The following is an 18,321-nucleotide window of genomic DNA, read 5'->3' as shown; positions in this document are numbered from 1 at the left end:
ATAAGACCTAGCCGGACCATCAGCTCTAATGTATCTTTTGGAGCAAAAATTAATATAAGACCCAGTCTTATATTGTTGTGTTGTGTTGTGTTGTTATGTTATGTTATAATAAGACCGGGTCTATATTAATTTTTGCTCCAAAAGACGTGTTAAGAGCTGATGGTCCAGCTAGGTCTTATTTTCAGGAAAACATGGTAGTATTACTTTTGTGGCTCAGAGAATAGTAGCTAATGCTGCTCTTAAGGCATGGTTTACTTTTATGGCACAAATTTTGTTTCTGTGAGCAATAGGGATATCAAAAACCTTTCAGCTTTTTAATGTACTTTAATTACTATTGATGATATTATCTTATGTATATGTATGTTAAAATTATCCGAATACAGAAAACTCTGTGTATAAGTTCTCCCTATAATAAAAGTAATGAAATTGTATTAGATTATTTTCGTGTTAAATAAAATCTCTCTTTTTCTATTCACTAGAAATCAAAAGGAAAATATCTTTGTTTCACTTAGGAATAAACAGCCTTTTCTTCAGCGGTGAAGTTACAAATTATTATGAAATACACTTATTCTGTTTTTTTCATTTTCATTTTTGTTTATAGCACAGCTGGTCATGGTTGCTATAAGCATTGTTAATCAGAAGATGAATGCTGTGGGTGACTTGGTGTGGTGATTTAACACATACCAAACTAAGTAGTTAATTACTGTTTGTCGGAGTTATTCTATGTATTTTATGTAGATAATAGCACTACATAGGACATCTCATTCTCTCTGACCTTTTCTGATACTGAAAGTGTAATGTTTCAAAGTTGATTGGTAGATGTTTGAGCGACAGTATTCTATATTTTCAACTTCAAGACCACACAGAAAATCCCAATTAAATTTTAATGGGTCTTCTTAAAATATATGCATAAGTTATATAATAATGTGACTTAAAAAATATGATAGCGTGTTAAATATTACACAACCTTGGAAAGTAACCAGGTAATCTACTAGAAGAAAACTTTAGATGTCTGGTTTTTTTTTTACTATAAAATCATAATAATAAACACCTTAAATAGAACTAACAGTGTGCCAGCACTGTTCTGCATGTTATCTATAGTACTTAGTCTTTGCACATGAGGTAGATACTAATGTATCCACATTTTTTGAGGGTCACACAGCTGGTAAATGACAGAGCTTAGATTCAAACTTAGGCATTAGGATCTAGGGTTCGTGTACTTCCACTCCGCTATAAACCCTGGCTTAAAAGTAATGCCAGGTAGAAGTTTAAGCAGAACAGAAATTAATAAAATAGAAAGTATAAATGCCCCATAATGGAAAGACAGATGATATGAGTAGAGTACCTATTTTATTAACTCATAGTACATTAACAAATGTAGACAATAATGAAAAACAGTGAGTATACATTTTAATGGCACTTTTGACGTTGAGTCAATGGTGGCATAATCCACTCCTTCATTGTGTTCCAGCATTATATAATGAATGCCTGGTACGTAAGATAGTACTTCCATATACATAAAAATACTGCAGAGCAAATTCTAATATACCTTGAACTCTGATTAATAAGATATTCAAACCTTACTTTTTAAGTTGTTTGTTTTGATACAGCAAATTCATGATATATGTAAGTGGTGGGACCATACTTTGGAGTTCTTATGACGGGGCTATCCTGTGAGAAAATTTTTCCCTGAAAAAAACAAAAAACAAAAACACTTTATTTGTTGACTTTCAGAGATGCACAAAGACTTGAAGAATTCTTCACCAAAAATCAACAGCTAAGAGAGCAACAGAAAGTCCTGCATGAAACCATTAAAGTTTTGGAAGATCGGTGAGTCTGGTTCTTGGGTCTTCCTGAGTAAGAGGTGATTTCCCCCTTAGTGGAAAGTACATTGGTTTTAATTTGTAGTCAGCTCTGGGACTGAAAGTGATCTTTTTCCCAACCTTATGTCAACTTTGGATAAATACTTTATGAAAGTAAGGATGTACTCTTACAAGTTTGGTTTTTCACTAATTACAGCAATCACATCAGTTCGCCCTTTAAATGGTGTTTCTTTATCTGGTGTTTTACGTAGAATGTGCTTACGAGTAGCCGTGTTCTAATTCATTTGATGCTTCAATTCCATTTTTACTTCTAGCTAGGTGGAAACTGCTTCACAATTATATTCCTGTTTTCTTAGTGTTGCCATTCTTTTTCTTTCATGCATGGTTTTCATTTCCAGACAGTCTAGGGCTTTTTCTTTTTGAAATTCTCAAGACAACACCTGCCACTTACTTCACCTCCACATACAGACTTCTTTCTTTCCCACTCTTATGAGGTTAACACCATACGTTAGTAAAGACTTCCCGATTTTGCTGTATTCCCTTGCCTGAACTGTAAGTGCTATTTAGGACCTTGAAATAGCTATAATAAACAATGTTTCTTGTTTTCTGAATAGTTAGTATTTTTCATTTATTACTATTTTTGTTTATGTTACAGAGAGCTGGTGGTTTGAATTTGCTACGGTGCCTTTAGTGGTTGAATAAGCTAATATTCTGCACGTATGCAAACTGAAGTTGAATAATCTATAAGTACTATCTCAGTGGCTGCACATTTACTGAAATAGGCAGCCTATTGTGGAATAAAGTTCCATGTGCTTTAGAATCATAGATTCTAAAGTTGGAATTTGAATTCCAACTTCACACTGTATCCTTAATTTAGATTCAACAAGTTTTGTCCTTATTATGTTCTAGGTATTGCTCTAGGGGTTGGGGATGATATTATTCCTAGTATGTTATCAAACCAATGTTTAATTTTCAAAGGTTGGAAGTGAGTCATGCAAATAAGATAATTCTAGATTTTAAGTGCTATGAAAAAAATAAAATTGAATGATGTAATTGAGTGACCACAGGCATTGGGAAATGAAGGGATACTAATGGATGTCAGCGATGGCCCTTCCAAAGAGGTGGAATTTGAAATGAGACCTGAATTATATGAAAAAGAGCCAGTCATTTGAAGAACTGGGTATAAATAAAAAGCAGACAAATGCAAAAGCCTAAGGTGGAAATAAGTTTTGAAATATTGGAGGAATCGAAAGTGCACTGTGGTTCTAACTTAATGAGTAGGAGGATGAATGATAGGAGATAAGATTGGAAAGGTGGGAAATTACTAGATTATTTAGGGACATAGGCAAAAAGCTTGGATTTTAATTGTAATGGGAAGCCATTGGAGGGTTTAAGGGGAATGTTAAAGGGACATGAGTGTGTACTAATAGCATCTATTGCATCCAGATGGAGAAGTCAGGGGGATAGCTGTATATGTGAGTCTAAACTAACTGGAGAGAGAAGAGGTAGAGAAACAAATTTGAAAGTCATCACCTGGATATAAATGATATTTAAAACTTGAGGACTGCTTAAGATGTCCTAAGGGCATCTTAAAGAATGTAGGAAGAGAATAAAAGAAGTCTCAGTGCTGAATCTTTGGGCATAATGAAGGTTTAGTGAAGAATAAGGACACAGCAAAAAAGATTGAGAAAGAGAAATTATCAGAGTAGGGAAGAAGCCAGGAACATATGGCATGCCAATAATACCTTCTTCACAGGGCTGTTTTGAAGATTAAAGCAGATAATGCTAGTAAAACTACATAATAGAAGTTTAAAAAGACTTACAATATCCCTCCTAAGTGGCGAATGCGACTCTAGCCTTTAGCACTGTAGTCTACCACAACCAGATGTAGTCTCTCCCAGCTGGGCTGGTAGGAAGCTAGAAAGTCAGCCGTACTTCTCCCTCCCTCAGTGCAGGATCCAAAAGGAAGTCATCACTTACTCCTCCATTAGTGTAGTGAGGCGTTTTCTCTATAGTGTAATAGAGGATTTGGGAGGAAGGGTGGAAAGCATATGTTTCTCAGCCTTTAACTCTCCAGCAATTGAAGCACTTCCTTCTCTTATTTCACCATATTTTTTTCTCTCATCTCTACCACTGCACCACTGTCCACAAGCAGTGAGGTTCTTCCTTCCCTACCTATAATAATGGTAGTAATGGCAAAAGATTAGAAACTCTTTCTGCTCAGTGATTCCTGCATCAAGAAAATTTTAAGGTTGGCTTTAACTAAATATGTTATTCCGGGTTCTTTGAAAAGCAAATATCAAAATGACATTAGACATTCAGGAGATCTATTGGGGGGAAACAACTATAGGGTAAAAGAGGGAGTTGGAGGAGGCTGGAAGAGCTATGGGATCTCCATGTATCTGACCCTTTTGAAGAGAGGGGAAAAGGAAGGCCTTAGACTGAATTGCAGTTTTAAGACAGGCCACTGAGAGTCCTGGAGCCATAGTACCCTGCTCCACGCTTTGAGTGGCTGGCACCTGACTGGAATGCCTAGTGTGTTGACCTGTATGAATAGGTGAAGGATTTCAGAGCACCACAGGAGCCAGTGATTTTACTTCTCCCAGTAGGAGAGACGGTTTTTGTGGCTGCCACCTTCAAGGACTTGATTTATTTATTTCCAGCACATTTATTTATTGATTTATTTACTTCCAGCACATTTCCTGTTCAGTTAGTCATTAGCAAGTTTAGGTCCCAAAGATCCCATTGAAAAAAATCACAAGCTGATGTTTTCATTGTGTTTTGCTTGAATTGATTTAAAACAATCCTCTCCATTTCATCCCCCAGATAGTGTTCTTCATCTTAGTCCTTGAAGACACTCCTTTCTAATGTCTTCTGATCATTTCTTCAGTTTATGATTTAAAGTTTGGACTTCTGGTTCTGTTATTATTTGCATTTTGTGTTTCCCTCCTTAAATGAATTTTTTTTCCAGGCCCATTCTGAGACAAAATATGGGTGAATACCCCCACCCTTCCTTTTGATACATTTTTCTAAATTTATTCAGTTAATATATTTAAATAATTGTTAAAGGTAATTGTTAAAATTATCTTTTTGTGGCATATTCAGATTGGTGAACATGTGGAGATGCAGAGGGAGTGGTGTGCCTTGGGGGGAAAAATAGAAGATGGATGGATGGATAGATAGATAGGATACATATATTTATATAGATATAGATATGTACATATAGATATATGTGCACATACATATATATATTTTTATTCTGCTGTTTCTTAAAATTAAATTCTTTTCTATTTTCGGTCTGTGGTCACTAATTTTATGTGGTTATGATGTTCTCTGCTGTTTCTTATCCTAAATGTTCTCTTGCCTTTCATTCCATTCCCTTCATGTCCTTAGGTAGGTGGGCCTATAATTCATTACTTGGTATTTGGTGGTGGAAGCGGGGTGGGGCAAGGAGTGTAGCTCATTTGTTTATACACGTGCTTTTTCTCTCCTTTCTTCAAATACAAATCTGAAATTTTCTTTTGGGTGTACTTTAAGATTTATCCCTAGTTTCAGTAAGCCTCATATAATTAAACCAAGAGTAATCTAGATCTGACCATTACTTTTTTATGTAGGAATTGATAATGCATTACGGGCTTGCTTTGAACCCATACTTCGAACCCAAGCATGCAGCACTTAATCTTCACATTAATGCTTTAAGGTAGATGGTAAATCCACTTTACATGTGAGGAAATTGAGCTGAGTTAAGGAACCCCAAGGTCACATAGTTAATGTATAATAGGTTAAATTCGATCCTTCAGAATCTCCAGTTTCTACTATTTCATCATGCCTTGTCTGTATGTTGTCTTAATTTTATAAATGTTATATAAATGAATTTACATCTTAACTGATCATCTCAAAGTATTTGTTTTTGACCTAAAGATACCAAACAGATATTCTGAGATAATCTTCACCCTTGCCTATTACCTAGCCTGTTTTCTTTGCAGTTTTTTTGTTTATTTTTTTGTTATTTTTAAAATTGCTACTAACTAAATAGTACCTTTAAATAAGTAGGTAGAATTTGTTAAAGTTCTACCTTATGTAAAATTTCATTTTAGTTTTATGTCATACGTAAGAATGGTGCCTATAGCAAGCTTTAAAAATCTATAAAAATTAATGTTTTGCCAAGACCTTTATAAAGCAACATGTATTTTGTTAAAATTTCTAAATAGCAATTCTGAAACTTGCTCTCTACTCTTCATAACAGGAAGTGAGTCTTATTTCTTATGCTAATGTTATGAAAATATTGTGAAATGTTTCAATGAAAGGAATTACCCAGTAAAGGTAAACTAGATAATAAGAAGTTCTAATTTTTTGTGGCTTGTTTATGTTTTACTTCTACTATTATTACATTTACAAATTTCTTCAAGGGACAAAAGTATTTCACTAAATCTAAGAAGCAGTCACTGTGCTAGAAAAGTAGATAGAATGCACTTTTTAAAAAAAGAATCTGAACAAAGCAATTAAAACATAGTTGTCCAGTAGATTTTAATATTTTAAAAAACATTTTTGGCAATCAGGAAACTCATATTTCAGCCATCGTTAAAAGGGAAAATTGGTACTCATAATTAGAGGATTTGTGATTCTACAACTGTTTTTCAAGTACTAGACCAAATGTCTTCTTTTGTCTTGCTAACTCTTCTTACACATTGATTTGAATTTAAGTATCAGATCTTCTCTGACTTCCTAGACTAGGTTAAGTTTTGCTGTGTACTTTTATATTTCATAGTACCCTGTATTTCCACTGTCAAGATATGAATCATACTTTGTTGTAATTATATTTTTATCGTCTGCTTTCTCTGTACTGTAAGCTCTTTAAAAGATGTGACATTATGTTGGCCACTGTTGTATTTATAGCACTTAACTATTCATTGTAAGTGTTCAGTGAAAAACTCTTTTGAATGAAAATAAATAAATTTCAGGAATCTTTTTGGGTTATAGAAAGCAGTTGTGCATACTTGTTAATCTGGTGAGTTTTAATTGCAAAATGAATGCTTTTATTTCTTCGTCTCTATGAACAAACTGGAAAAACTCAGAACACATGTTGCTGTCTGTTTTTACAAGTGGAATTACTCTTCTTTCCCTTTTACTTGTTTATAGCTACTGGAATTGCACTCTTCTGTGAAATTGAGGCAGTTTTTTTCTTTTTCTGACAGCCACAGTGGAAGATAGGCAAGAGGAAAGTAATGGAACCCTGCTGATGGAAATAGGAGCTATCATATTTTCTCAGATCCATTTAAATTCAAACTAGGATCAGTGAGCAGTTAGGAGTTGATTCACAGATATTATTAGCAAGAATGACAGTTGATTGGAGAACTCTGGAAGTAATAAACAAGCTGAGGAATATTGCTTTATTTTGTAACTGTCTATGGCAGTGGCATTTTAAAACTTGGAATCTAGGGGTCCCAAGGGATTGTTTTCCATTATACTTTATAACATTTTACTATGTAAGATATAATTTCTTAGAAACAATAAGGAGTTTAGTTTCTAATGACAAACTGACGAGTAAATGACATTTAAATAATTCATTAAAATTGTTTAATGCCATTTAACTCCTTCAGTGTTTTTCAAAGACCTTTCAATGTCATGTGCTCTGTCGTGTGCTCTTTGGCCTCTATAGCTTAATAGCTCTGTGTATAAATTATTTACCATGATCAGTTCAACTATTTGAATGTTTATTGCATGGACCCCAAGCTATTAATATGAAAAAATCTTTTATCTGCTTTTTTTTTTATAATTTTTATTGGGGAATATTTGATAACAGTGTGTTTTTTCAGGACCCATCAGCTCCAATCAGTCAAGTCGTTGTCCTTCAATCTAGTTGTGGAGGGCGCAGCTCAGCTCCAAGTCCTGTCGCCGGTTTCAATCTTAGTTGCAGGGGGCACAGCCCACCATCACATGCCGGTATTGAACCAACAACCTTGTTGTTAAGAGCTCGTGCTCTAACCAACTGTGCCATCCAGCCGCCCCTCCAGAAGTTCAGGGCAGCTCATTGTCTTCAATCTAGTTGTGGAGGGCGCAGCTCACTGGCCCATGTGGGAATTGAACCGCAACATTGTTGTTCACAGCTCTCCCTCTAGCCAACTGAGCCATCCAGCCACTGTGTTGTTTCTTTTTTATTTTTATATTTTTGTGTTCTTAATGTGAACATCTCTTAGAAGAGAAATATAAATATGAAATATGAAGTATTTTAAAGCAAATAGTTCAAATTGAGTTTCTTACAACACTTTAACAGTGTTGTGGTTTTGTACTAGTTTAGAGAGACTGTTCTTATTTCATTTGGAATTTTAAAGGCATATATAGACTTTACTATAAGCTTTAGAAATGCTTGAAAGCCTGTAAACGTGTTAAGTATTATAGCAGAAAGATAAGAAGGTGTATGTCCTTTTAGTACCTTAATTCTCAAAAAGATTTTATTCAAAATTAGAATATAATATTAAATTAAAATGCTATAATGAAAAGGAGTATAGTGCAATATTTGTCTTATGTTCTCTGTTTTTCCATTTTGAATTTGTATTCAAGTAATGCATGTACATTATAAAGTAGTATAAAGAAAATAACTATACAAGTGTACAATAACTATACAATAACTATGATCTCTTCTTCCACTCTTTCGTATCTTTTCCTGTTACAGTTTTTAGTTCTCCAAAATTCTAGATGATGTAGTTCCATTTTAATACTTGATTTATCAATTTGAGACAATACTTAGTACTTGCTGTGAAGATAATACTATTTTATCCTCCCTCGACTGTTTTTGAATAGTTATTATTTTAGTTCTTATTTTACCTTTGAACCTCAATACATATATTTATGCAAATATATTACTATAAGAAGATGCTCAATATATGTATTTACGTTAAAAAAAAGAGATGTCTAAACAGTCTCCTTGGACTCGCCACTATATTACAGGAAAGATATTGATATTTTTACTCTTTCCTGCATCAATCTTCCTCTCTTTCTACCTCCTATCTTATGCCAGCTGAATATCAACATATAAATATTGACAAGGCTGAAAAGAATAACAGAAAGTTATTCTTTTCTGTTACCAGATTTCAATCTTTGTATTTGTTTGTAAGTTGATTGTAGAAGTTGCAAAATAGTAAACCATGTTTATTTATTGACTATGTAAATGTTCGCTACAGAGCTAGAGTTACATTTCCCTCTTTACAAGTCTGATGTCATGGCCTCTCTGCCACTCAAGGATGGTGTTTCTCATGCCCAAGTCAAATAGATTATTTTCTACTCTGTCCCAAATCAGTTGTTCAAATTAGCCCATAATCATATTACGACAAGAACACATTTACATAAGTTTGCTTTGTGTTTCCTAGAATTTCTAAGTACCTTTTTTCGTATCAAGACAAGAAACATGTTTTCTTACTGTGTAATTAATATCACTTAATGCCTTAGTTATTCTGTTTATTGATTATAATCATTTTTGTTGCTCTTTTTCTTAAAGACATGTTTCTTGGGACCGAAAAACTTTCTGTACTGAATTGAGCCATTTATTTTCTGGGCTATCCTACAACTGCCATTCTGGGATTTCTCTTAATTAATCAATCAATAATCCCTATATTAATTCCATTATTTCTTTCTACTCATGTCAGTTAACAAATATTTATTGAGCACCTACCTCATAGTAGGCACTATTTTTGACCTTGAAGATATACCAGTGAACATGGTTGATAAACTGTGTGCCTGTTTTTCCTTTTTATTGTTTTTTCATGCTCATTTTGTTATAGGTCACGCTCAAGTAACTGCTGAAAAGTGCACAGGAAGTAAATTTTCAAAAAGTCCTTGGGTGGCTGAAAATGTGTTTATTTTACTATTGCATTTAGTGGATATGAAATTCTAGGTTCAAAATAGTTTTCCCTCAAAACTTGGAAGACATTTTTTCAGTTTGTTACCATTCAGTGCTGATAAGAAGATTGATATCATTCTAATGTTCATTCCTTTATAGATACTAGATTATTTTCCTTTTTGGAATTTAAGATCTTTTTATCCTTGTTCTGAAATTTCATAATGGAGTGTGTGAGTGTGTGTTGTTTTATGGCTGCATTACTTCTCTTATTTCCAGGGATACAAAATATCTCTCTCCCACCCCAAATTTATTTTGTACCCTCTGAATTGATTCTTTCCTCCAGGATCAGTTCTATTTATTTTTGTTTTTCATGTTACTGGTTTGCTTTATATACTAGATAATAATCTTTGGTTGTATTTAAGAATGTCAGACTGGGTTGAATTTTCTGCATACTTGGCATGATATCCTCTGCTTTTAACTGTATATCTGTTTTACCCCAGCCGTTCCACGTTCCCCCTTCCCCAGGAGTTTTCCTAGAATAGGAATATGGACTGAACGTTCTGTATATGTCATGGGAAGTTTACTTTTCATTAAGAAAGTAGGGAGCTATTATTTGTCCTGGAGGGCCCTCAATGGGTGGGATTTTACATTGGGGTACTGACACTCAGCTGCAGCCCTGTTTTTATAATTTCCCTCGTGATTTCTTTTTTAACTCATTATTTATTTTAGAAGTGCATTATTTAAGATTCATGTATTTGTGGATCTTCCAAATCGTTGCTTTCTAATTTAATTCCATTGTTGTGAGAAAACATACTTTGTATGGTTTTAGTGCTTTTAAACTTGAGATTTGTTTTGTGACCTAGAAAATAGTTTATCTTGGAGAATGTTCCAAGTGTGCTAGAAAGAATGTGCATTCTGCAATTGTTGGCTAGTGTTCCATAAATGTCAGGTCTGGGTGGTTGTTAGTGTGTCCCAAGTCTGTTATATCTATGCTGATTTTCTGTCTTACTGGTTCTATCCATTATTCAGAGTGGAAGCCTACAACTGTTATTGTTGAGTTCCTGTTTCTTCCTTCAATTCTGTAAGGTATTGCTCTGTATATTTTGGGGCTCTAGTATTAGATGCATATGTGTTTATAATTGTTAATATATTTCTAATGAATTGACCCTTTTATTATAAAATTCACTGTCTCTAGTAACACTTTTTATATCTTCAAGTCTGTTTTGTCTGATAGTTCTTAATGTAGATGTTCCCAGCTCTCTTTCGCTTTTTGTGTGTATGGTATATCTTTTTCCATCCTTTTGCTTTCAACCTATTTGTATATTTAAATCTCAGGTGTGTCTGTTGTGAGCAACATATAGTTGGATATTAATTTTTTGTCCTGTCTGACAATTTCTGCCTTTTGATTGAAGTGTTTAATCAACTTATGTTTAATGTTATTACTTATAAGGTTGGATTTATACCAGTATTTTGCTTTCTGTATGTCTCATGTCTTTCTTGTTCCTCTGTTCCTCCTTTTCTGCCTCCCCCACACCCTTCCTCACTTGATGTTTCTGGAACACCCATTATTGATATTATGGACCTTCTAGGATGATCCTCTAGTTTTGTTTTGTTTATTTTTTGTAGTGCTGAAAGAGCAGTTTATTAGAAGTGAAAGTACACTCCAAATAGAAGCAAGTGAGCGAGCACAAAGGAGTGGCTCAAAAGGCCCTCTACTTTTATCTTTACTATTTTATCTTTGCATTTTTACATTTTTCGGAAGATTTTCACAACTTTATTTTTTCACTATTGAGTGGTGTTTTTTTCCTGCTGTTACATTTTTTAAAAAATATTTTATTGGAGAAAGGGAACAGGACCTTATTGGGGAACAGTGTGTACTTCTAGGACTTTTTTTTCCAAGTCAAGTTGTTGTCCTTTCAGTCTTAGTTGTGGAGGGTGCTGTTCAGCTTCAAGTTGTTGTCCTTTCAGGCTTAGTTGTGGAGGGCGCAGCTCAGCTCCAGGTCCAGTTGCCGTTGCTAGTTGCAGGGGGCAGAGCCCACCATCCCTTGTGGGAGTTGAACTGGCATCCCTGTGGTTGAGAGCCCACTGGCCATGTGGGAATCAAACCGGCAGCCTTCGGAGTTAGGAGCACGGAGCTCCAACCGCCTGAACCACCGGGCCGGCCTCTGCTGTTACATTTTTAATTTCTAAGATTTATTTTTGTTTTCTGTATTTCCTTTATGGCAATCCTGTTTTCATTTCATAGTTTGGTACATTTTTATTTTTCTGAGAGCATTTATAGTTTGGCGATAGTATTTTTTTCTTCTCCCTACATAGCCTATACTTTCTAATTTTTTTTTAATGGTCCTGTTTGCTTTAGTTTCTTTCACTTTATAAGCTTTTCTCAGATGTCCGTTGATACTTCATTATCTGTGTTTAAGAGAAGGAGATAAAAATTGATTAGAAGCTCTGATTAGAATGATCTGCCTGATCTGTTTCATTGATGATCCCTAATGTCAGTATCTTTAGGTCTTTCTTGTTAGGCTGGTCTGATTTCTTAGAGAAGACTCCTTTATTCTGCTTCCTGAAATGTGTAATCAGGCTTGCTACTATGGTTCTTGAAGCCAGGTAGATGATGAAGCCTGGGCTAGGGTCTGAGAATTTGGTGTGCATATACAATCATTTCATTATTGTACTCCTGCCTTTAATTGTACCTGGTATCTCCCAGACTAGGCACTGTCTGTTTTAGACTCTCTAAGAGATGAAACCTCTAGTCTTCTGCTGGGAATGGAAGGAGTAATCACTTGACTGCTCAGAATACAGGAGGGAATATGTTTGTATGGAAATTTCTTGAAACATACTTTAAATTAGTCATCGCTGGTACCAATTTTTGTACCTTCTGTGCATTCTACAGCATAAACCAGATTGTTTCTAGGTCAGTATTGTCCAGTAGAATTTTCTGTGATAATGGAAATGTTCTATATCTCCATTGTCCATTATTATGGTGGTGACTAGACACATGTGGCTGTTGGGCACTTGAGGGTGACTAGGGAGCTCGATTTTTAGTTCCGTTTAGTTTGATTGAAATTGAAATAGATACATGTGGCTGTGGCTACCATATTAGACAACACAATTCTAGACTTTTCCCACCATTCAGCGTTGTAAGGTCGGTTTCTGTTTATTTGTCTACCAGCTATTTTATTTTCAATTACTTTTGTTTTTTCTTCCATTCTCCCTCTCCTCATGGGTTTATGTCTTTGAAGATATACAAATATCTTTACTATAGTTTTGTGAGATTTTGGGAGGGAGCAAAAATATATCCAAATGTTCACTTTGTCATTTTCACTTAGATGTTCCTCATTATACAATATCGTTTCAAAGATCTTGATCATCCTAATTCCTGTCTTTGGAAGGTACTCCAATTAAACCGAGATGCCCAAATCTTTATTCCTTCATTTTAGAAATTCTAATTCTACTAATGCAGCCCTATGATCTCTAATCCTTATCAACATTGTTGGTATGAGTTTTACTTTCATATTAAAAAACCCTTTAGATTCTTTTTGTTTTAGTTGTACAGTTTTCATGTTTTCTTTAACATTTTTAAAAATTCATTCAATATATTACCATGCTGTGATTTCCATAGACACTGAAATATTTGCATTTTATTCACTTTGGTTATTGAGTTGAAATTGTCTTTGAATATATGTTTTCTAAATTCCTAATGAGAGGTATGTATCTTTTTTTAACCATATTTTTTCCTGATTATATACATAATTAAATTAGAGAAATTTTGGAATACAAATAACGCTAAGAAGAAAATGTCCTATAATACTGGTACCTGCAAGATAACTTAGTAACATTTTGGAGTACACCTTTCCACACACCCCTATTTCCCCCATGCAATATATGTATTTTCCTTTTCTCTTCAGCACTCACAAATAATTAGTAAAAGTTACTTGTAATCCTTTTTACATAATAATACATTGTGAATTTTTACTAACATAGGAGTTTTTTTTAAAGCTGAAAAGAACAAAGTATGAGGTGACTTTATTTTTAAACTTTGAGTTCCTTGAGTTTTCAGTATTCAACCAAAAAAGTTGTTGAACACTCATTATGTGTTATATGCTATGCTGAACAAAGCAGATGCGAGCTTGCTTAAGATATAATTCTGCTCCTCAGTGCTGTCCTGGGGTTCATATTTTGGCTATAATTGAAAGCAGTTTCAGCTTCTTCAATAAATAAGTTCCCTTAGGTAGAGTTTACAATTGGCAGATTTTTATAGAATTTCACTCAAATTGCAGTCTGTAGATAGTAATGTTGTAGCATGATTTCAGCCTTTGAGAATTTGTTAAAGGTATAATACAGCTTTAAAATAGTTAATTTTCTCTGTGTTTGCCAAGTCAGTCTTTAGATCTTCATAAAGTATAAAAATTTTGGAGTTCAAATATAAAGAAATATCTTTTAGTAGTTGAAAATATTTTGGTTTTTTTTTCTTTATTTTTCAGCTTTATTGAGATATAACTGACAAATTGTAAAGTTAAGAGTATATCATGGTGGGCGGCCAGTTAGTTGGTTGGAGTGCGAGCTGTTAACAAGGTTGCCCGTTCAATTCCCACATGGGATGGTGAGCTGCGCCCCCTGCAACTAGGATGGAAAATGGCAACAGCTTGGAGCTGAGCTGTGCCCTACACAGCTAGATTGAAGGACGACAACTTGACTTGGAGCTGATGGGTTCTGGAAATAACACACTGTCACCCAATGAAAAAATTTTGAAAATACATCAGGGTGATATGGTAAACATGTACATAGTGAGAGAATTCCCACCACCATCTGGAATTAATTATTAATTAACACATCCGTCACCTCATTTAAGTTCAACTCTAAAAATACTTTGTTTTTGTTTCATAGATTAAGAGCAGGATTATGTGATCGCTGTGCAGTAACTGAAGAACATATGCGGAAAAAACAGCAAGAATTTGAAAATATCCGGCAGCAGAATCTTAAACTTATCACAGAGCTTAGTGAGTTTCCTTTCTTCATTTATTAAGTATTTAAAGCATAATGTACTGTTGCTAAAACCTATCAGTAAATTGGTTGTAATCAAATGGACTGTTTACATATACTTTTGTTAATTTAGGCAAAGTTCAAATGTCCTTTTTTCCCTTTGTGTAGATTTAATCTCATGCTTATTTTAGTAAGAAATAGGGTACAAAAAAGTTTGTGTAAGTACTGTCCAGTTGGCCTTAACGTCTCACCAGCTATAAGACAAAGAAAGTTTCTTTTGGATATGTCCATATTTGTTTATTTGGTTTTATCTTTATTTTATGTAATTTGACTATTTAGTAAAGTTAAATACAAAGCAGACAATTTAGTATTCTATAAAGGTGTACACTTTTTTGGGTTTTCATGACGTGCTATTACAAGAATACGGTTTTCAATTAGGCTCCTTCCCCATTTAATATAGGATTTTCTTACATTCTTAGCCTTTTTCTTTTAACCTTTTTCTCTTCTAATACCTTTCTCAACCTTCTTCTCTTTTAACTATTTTTATACTCTCTTACTGACCCTTATCTGGATTCCCTATAAGCAACTCATAATCAACATGTCCAAAATCTGATGAATTTATCTTCTTTCCCAAACTAAATCCATCTTCTGACTATACATTTTTCTATTAATGATACTGTTATCCTCTAGGTACTCAAGGAAGACTATATGAAATATATGCTCATTATTTTAAAAAGAGATAGAAAGAACATAATTTTATTCTACTCCCAGAGGTAATTACTATTAACAATCTGATACATATCTTTCCAGGTCCAGGTTTCTCTGTTTCTGTCTGTGTCCTTTGTTTTTCCCCCTCTTCTTTCTCTTCTCTTTTAAATTTTGATGGGCTCATACAATATTTATTGTCCTAACGTGTTATTTCATTTTATACTATGTCTTAGAATTCTGTACATGTTAATATATTTAGCTGTATAGATTCTATGGTCTGTATGTGTAAGTATATGCATGTGTATTTAGTAATATAAGAATATTACCAAAGTGTAGAAATTATATTTATTACATCTCAGTAAACGTAGTTGAGATCTACCATTATATCATTAGTACTACAGATAATTTTCAGTAATGTCCACACATCTAATACTCAGATTTCCAGCAACTTTTAACTATCTAAAAATAGCCAAAAACTCAAAATAAGGCAAAAAACCTAGATGTTAACGAATAGGACAGCGGGTTTTTTTTTTTTCCCCCCCATGGCTGCATTGTATTCCATAGTGTAGATGTCACTTATTTAGCTATTCTCATTGATGGACAGCTCAGTTTTTTGTTGGAGTGTTTGAGAATGTCCATCTTTCTGCATCTTCTTCAGCTTTGAGCAAATGTAGTGATTGATAATATTCAAACTGGTGGGCAAAGAATGATCTCTTTTTAAAATTAGCATTCTCCTTATTACTATCCAGGTCAAGTATCTATTCACATGATCTTCAGTTTGCATTTCTTGGGTGAATGGCTTGAATATCCTTTGCCTAATTTTCAGATAGATAAAATATTTTGTGAGTTCTTGTTGAAAATGCAAAAACAAGACTATAGATGTTTTACTAACCTCTTTAATAAAATCTGTGTCTCCTTTCTTCTAAACTTGAATATCCTGGTTCTCAAGGACACAGGGATGATAGAATTAAAATATTGCCTAACTATTCATTTTTTAATCTCGTGTTATAAGCTAGTAGTCTCAGATAACACAACTAATAACACCAGCAATGTGATTCCTGAAAAGTTCAGGATAACTAATTTTACATGAAAACAAGCAAGAGAAAACTTACTAAGGTCAAATCCCAAACAAAGTTGTTGTAAGAATAAAGACATTAAGAGCTTCATGTTTACAAATTTTTGGTGTTTCTGTCTCATTGCTGCTTTTTTTCTTCCTGTCCTGCCTTTTTTTGTTGTTGTTTTTACTATTCCCAGTTACTCAATTTAGAGGATATTTGGGTTTTAAATTTCATTTTTATTTGATCCTTTACTATTTTCTTTAATTCATTATTTCTATTCTTTTTGATCAACCTTGAAATTTTACCGTGCATTCTGAAAATGTAAAGTTAATATCTCAACCCTCTTCTGAATCACTTTGGTTCTGATGTGCCAGTGGCAGCCTTTCTGGCTTTTCAGTGTTGCAGATTGACTTACTTTTAGAATTGTTTTGTCATTTCATTAGATTTGGAGAGGAAGAGTTAAGTAAACCATCTTAATCAGAAAGCTAAGGTCACCTTTGACTTCTCTTACCCTATACAGGATGAGTTGCCAACTAACTACTGCTTCTGCCTCTGTAACAGCTCTTCTGCCTGTCCTCACTTCCTATTTCTGCACCTTGTGGCTACTTCTGCAGCTATTCCAGATACTCATTTATTTTAATGCAACATTTGACTATAGTCGAAGGATATTTCCATGCCGCTGACTGCAGTGTTCGACTTTACCCCATGAGCTCAAACTATAGAAAATATTGTCAGTGTTCCAGAAAGGAAGTTTAGGAAAGCAGATATACATTATTTTATATTTTTGTGTTTTTCAAGAATGAATAGCAATAGGAAATTTTTTATACTTTAATCATTTATTTTAATAAAATGTAGCACCTTAACTGTATTTACTTAAAAATATAAATACTGTAATTATTTTTTGTGGACTTTTTACACATTTTGGAGAACAAATTTGAAATGAAGTAATGCAGTGAAAGGGTTAATGATAGCCTGACTTGTCAGTGCTTTCTTCTCACTTTGGTATATATATAAATACAAACAAATTAATCTTCCTATCATTCAGCTATAAACAATAACTGATACTTTTTAAGATAAATTTCAGACTTCTTAGCCTGCTTTTGAAGGCTTTCTACAGAACGTTTATTATACCCAATCTTTCTAATTTTGTTCCATTAATTCTCTGCATAGAATAGTCACCTACCAAGCCAGCTCAGTTGTCCTCTTTGTGATGAATTCTTTCCTGTTCTTTTCAAGGGCCCAAAGCAACCTTTTTCTCCTTAAAATTTTCTTTAGTATTTATCTCTGTCTCTCTAATGGCCTCGTCACTTTCAGCTGTATAAAACACGTCTATGTAATAGCTTGTCTCTCATGACGCTACACTTTCCTATAGGTCATTGTCCATATCCTAAGTTTTTTTTTAGATCCTGCATAGCAGGTAGTTTAGCAGCCTCACATATTGTAGATAGTCAAAAAAGTTTATTTACTCAATGTATGGAAATATGTTTAGATTTGTAAAACTGAATTAGTCACAAGTTTTGGATTATAATTAACTTTCTTTGGTAGAAACTAATTGTATTTTGTGACTTGATCTCTTGTATATATTCCTCCTACTAAAACACACACTTAAGCTGCAACATCATACTAAAGATTGATAAGACTTTTGTGCTGACTACAGTGGAAATTATAGCCCAAAATTGAATTTCTGCTTTATAAATTAAATAAGGATGGATAGGAAAATTTAGTTGAGATAGATTCAAATAAACAGATACTACCTCAATGGATATGTTTAGATTACTGATACCGTAATTATTCATGAAATATAGCATATGGTTAAGGAAGAAAACTTGACTTAAGTGTGTTTATGTTATAAAAATTACACTGATATTCAGTGTTATATTACTTTTATAATCAGATTTATTTCAAGATAAAT

The 18,321-nt window shown here is 33.7% G+C and overlaps 1 protein-coding gene across 7 annotated transcripts in view; it reads left to right on the top strand.

Moving 5' to 3' along the window:
- RBBP8 (RB binding protein 8, endonuclease) overlaps window positions 1–18,321 on the top strand; it is a 99,429-nt gene that overhangs the window by 37,269 nt on the left and 43,839 nt on the right. For 6 of the 7 annotated variants that reach the window (XM_081078771.1, XM_081078774.1, XM_081078770.1 and 3 more), the window contains exons 4-5: window positions 1,735–1,830; window positions 14,548–14,660. In XM_081078771.1, coding sequence (XP_080934897.1) covers window positions 1,735–1,830; window positions 14,548–14,660 — 209 coding nt within the window. Of the gene's footprint in view, window positions 1–1,734; window positions 1,831–10,689; window positions 10,747–14,547; window positions 14,661–18,321 lie in introns of those variants that run through there. The other variant, XM_081078775.1, reaches the window with a different exon arrangement.

Source organism: Rhinolophus hipposideros (assembly GCF_964194185.1).
Source record: "Rhinolophus hipposideros genome assembly, chromosome: 17".
In the NCBI taxonomy this organism is placed as follows: domain Eukaryota; kingdom Metazoa; phylum Chordata; class Mammalia; order Chiroptera; family Rhinolophidae; genus Rhinolophus; species Rhinolophus hipposideros.
Note: the sequence above shows the minus strand (reverse complement) of the source record. Positions and strands in the feature narration are given on the sequence as shown.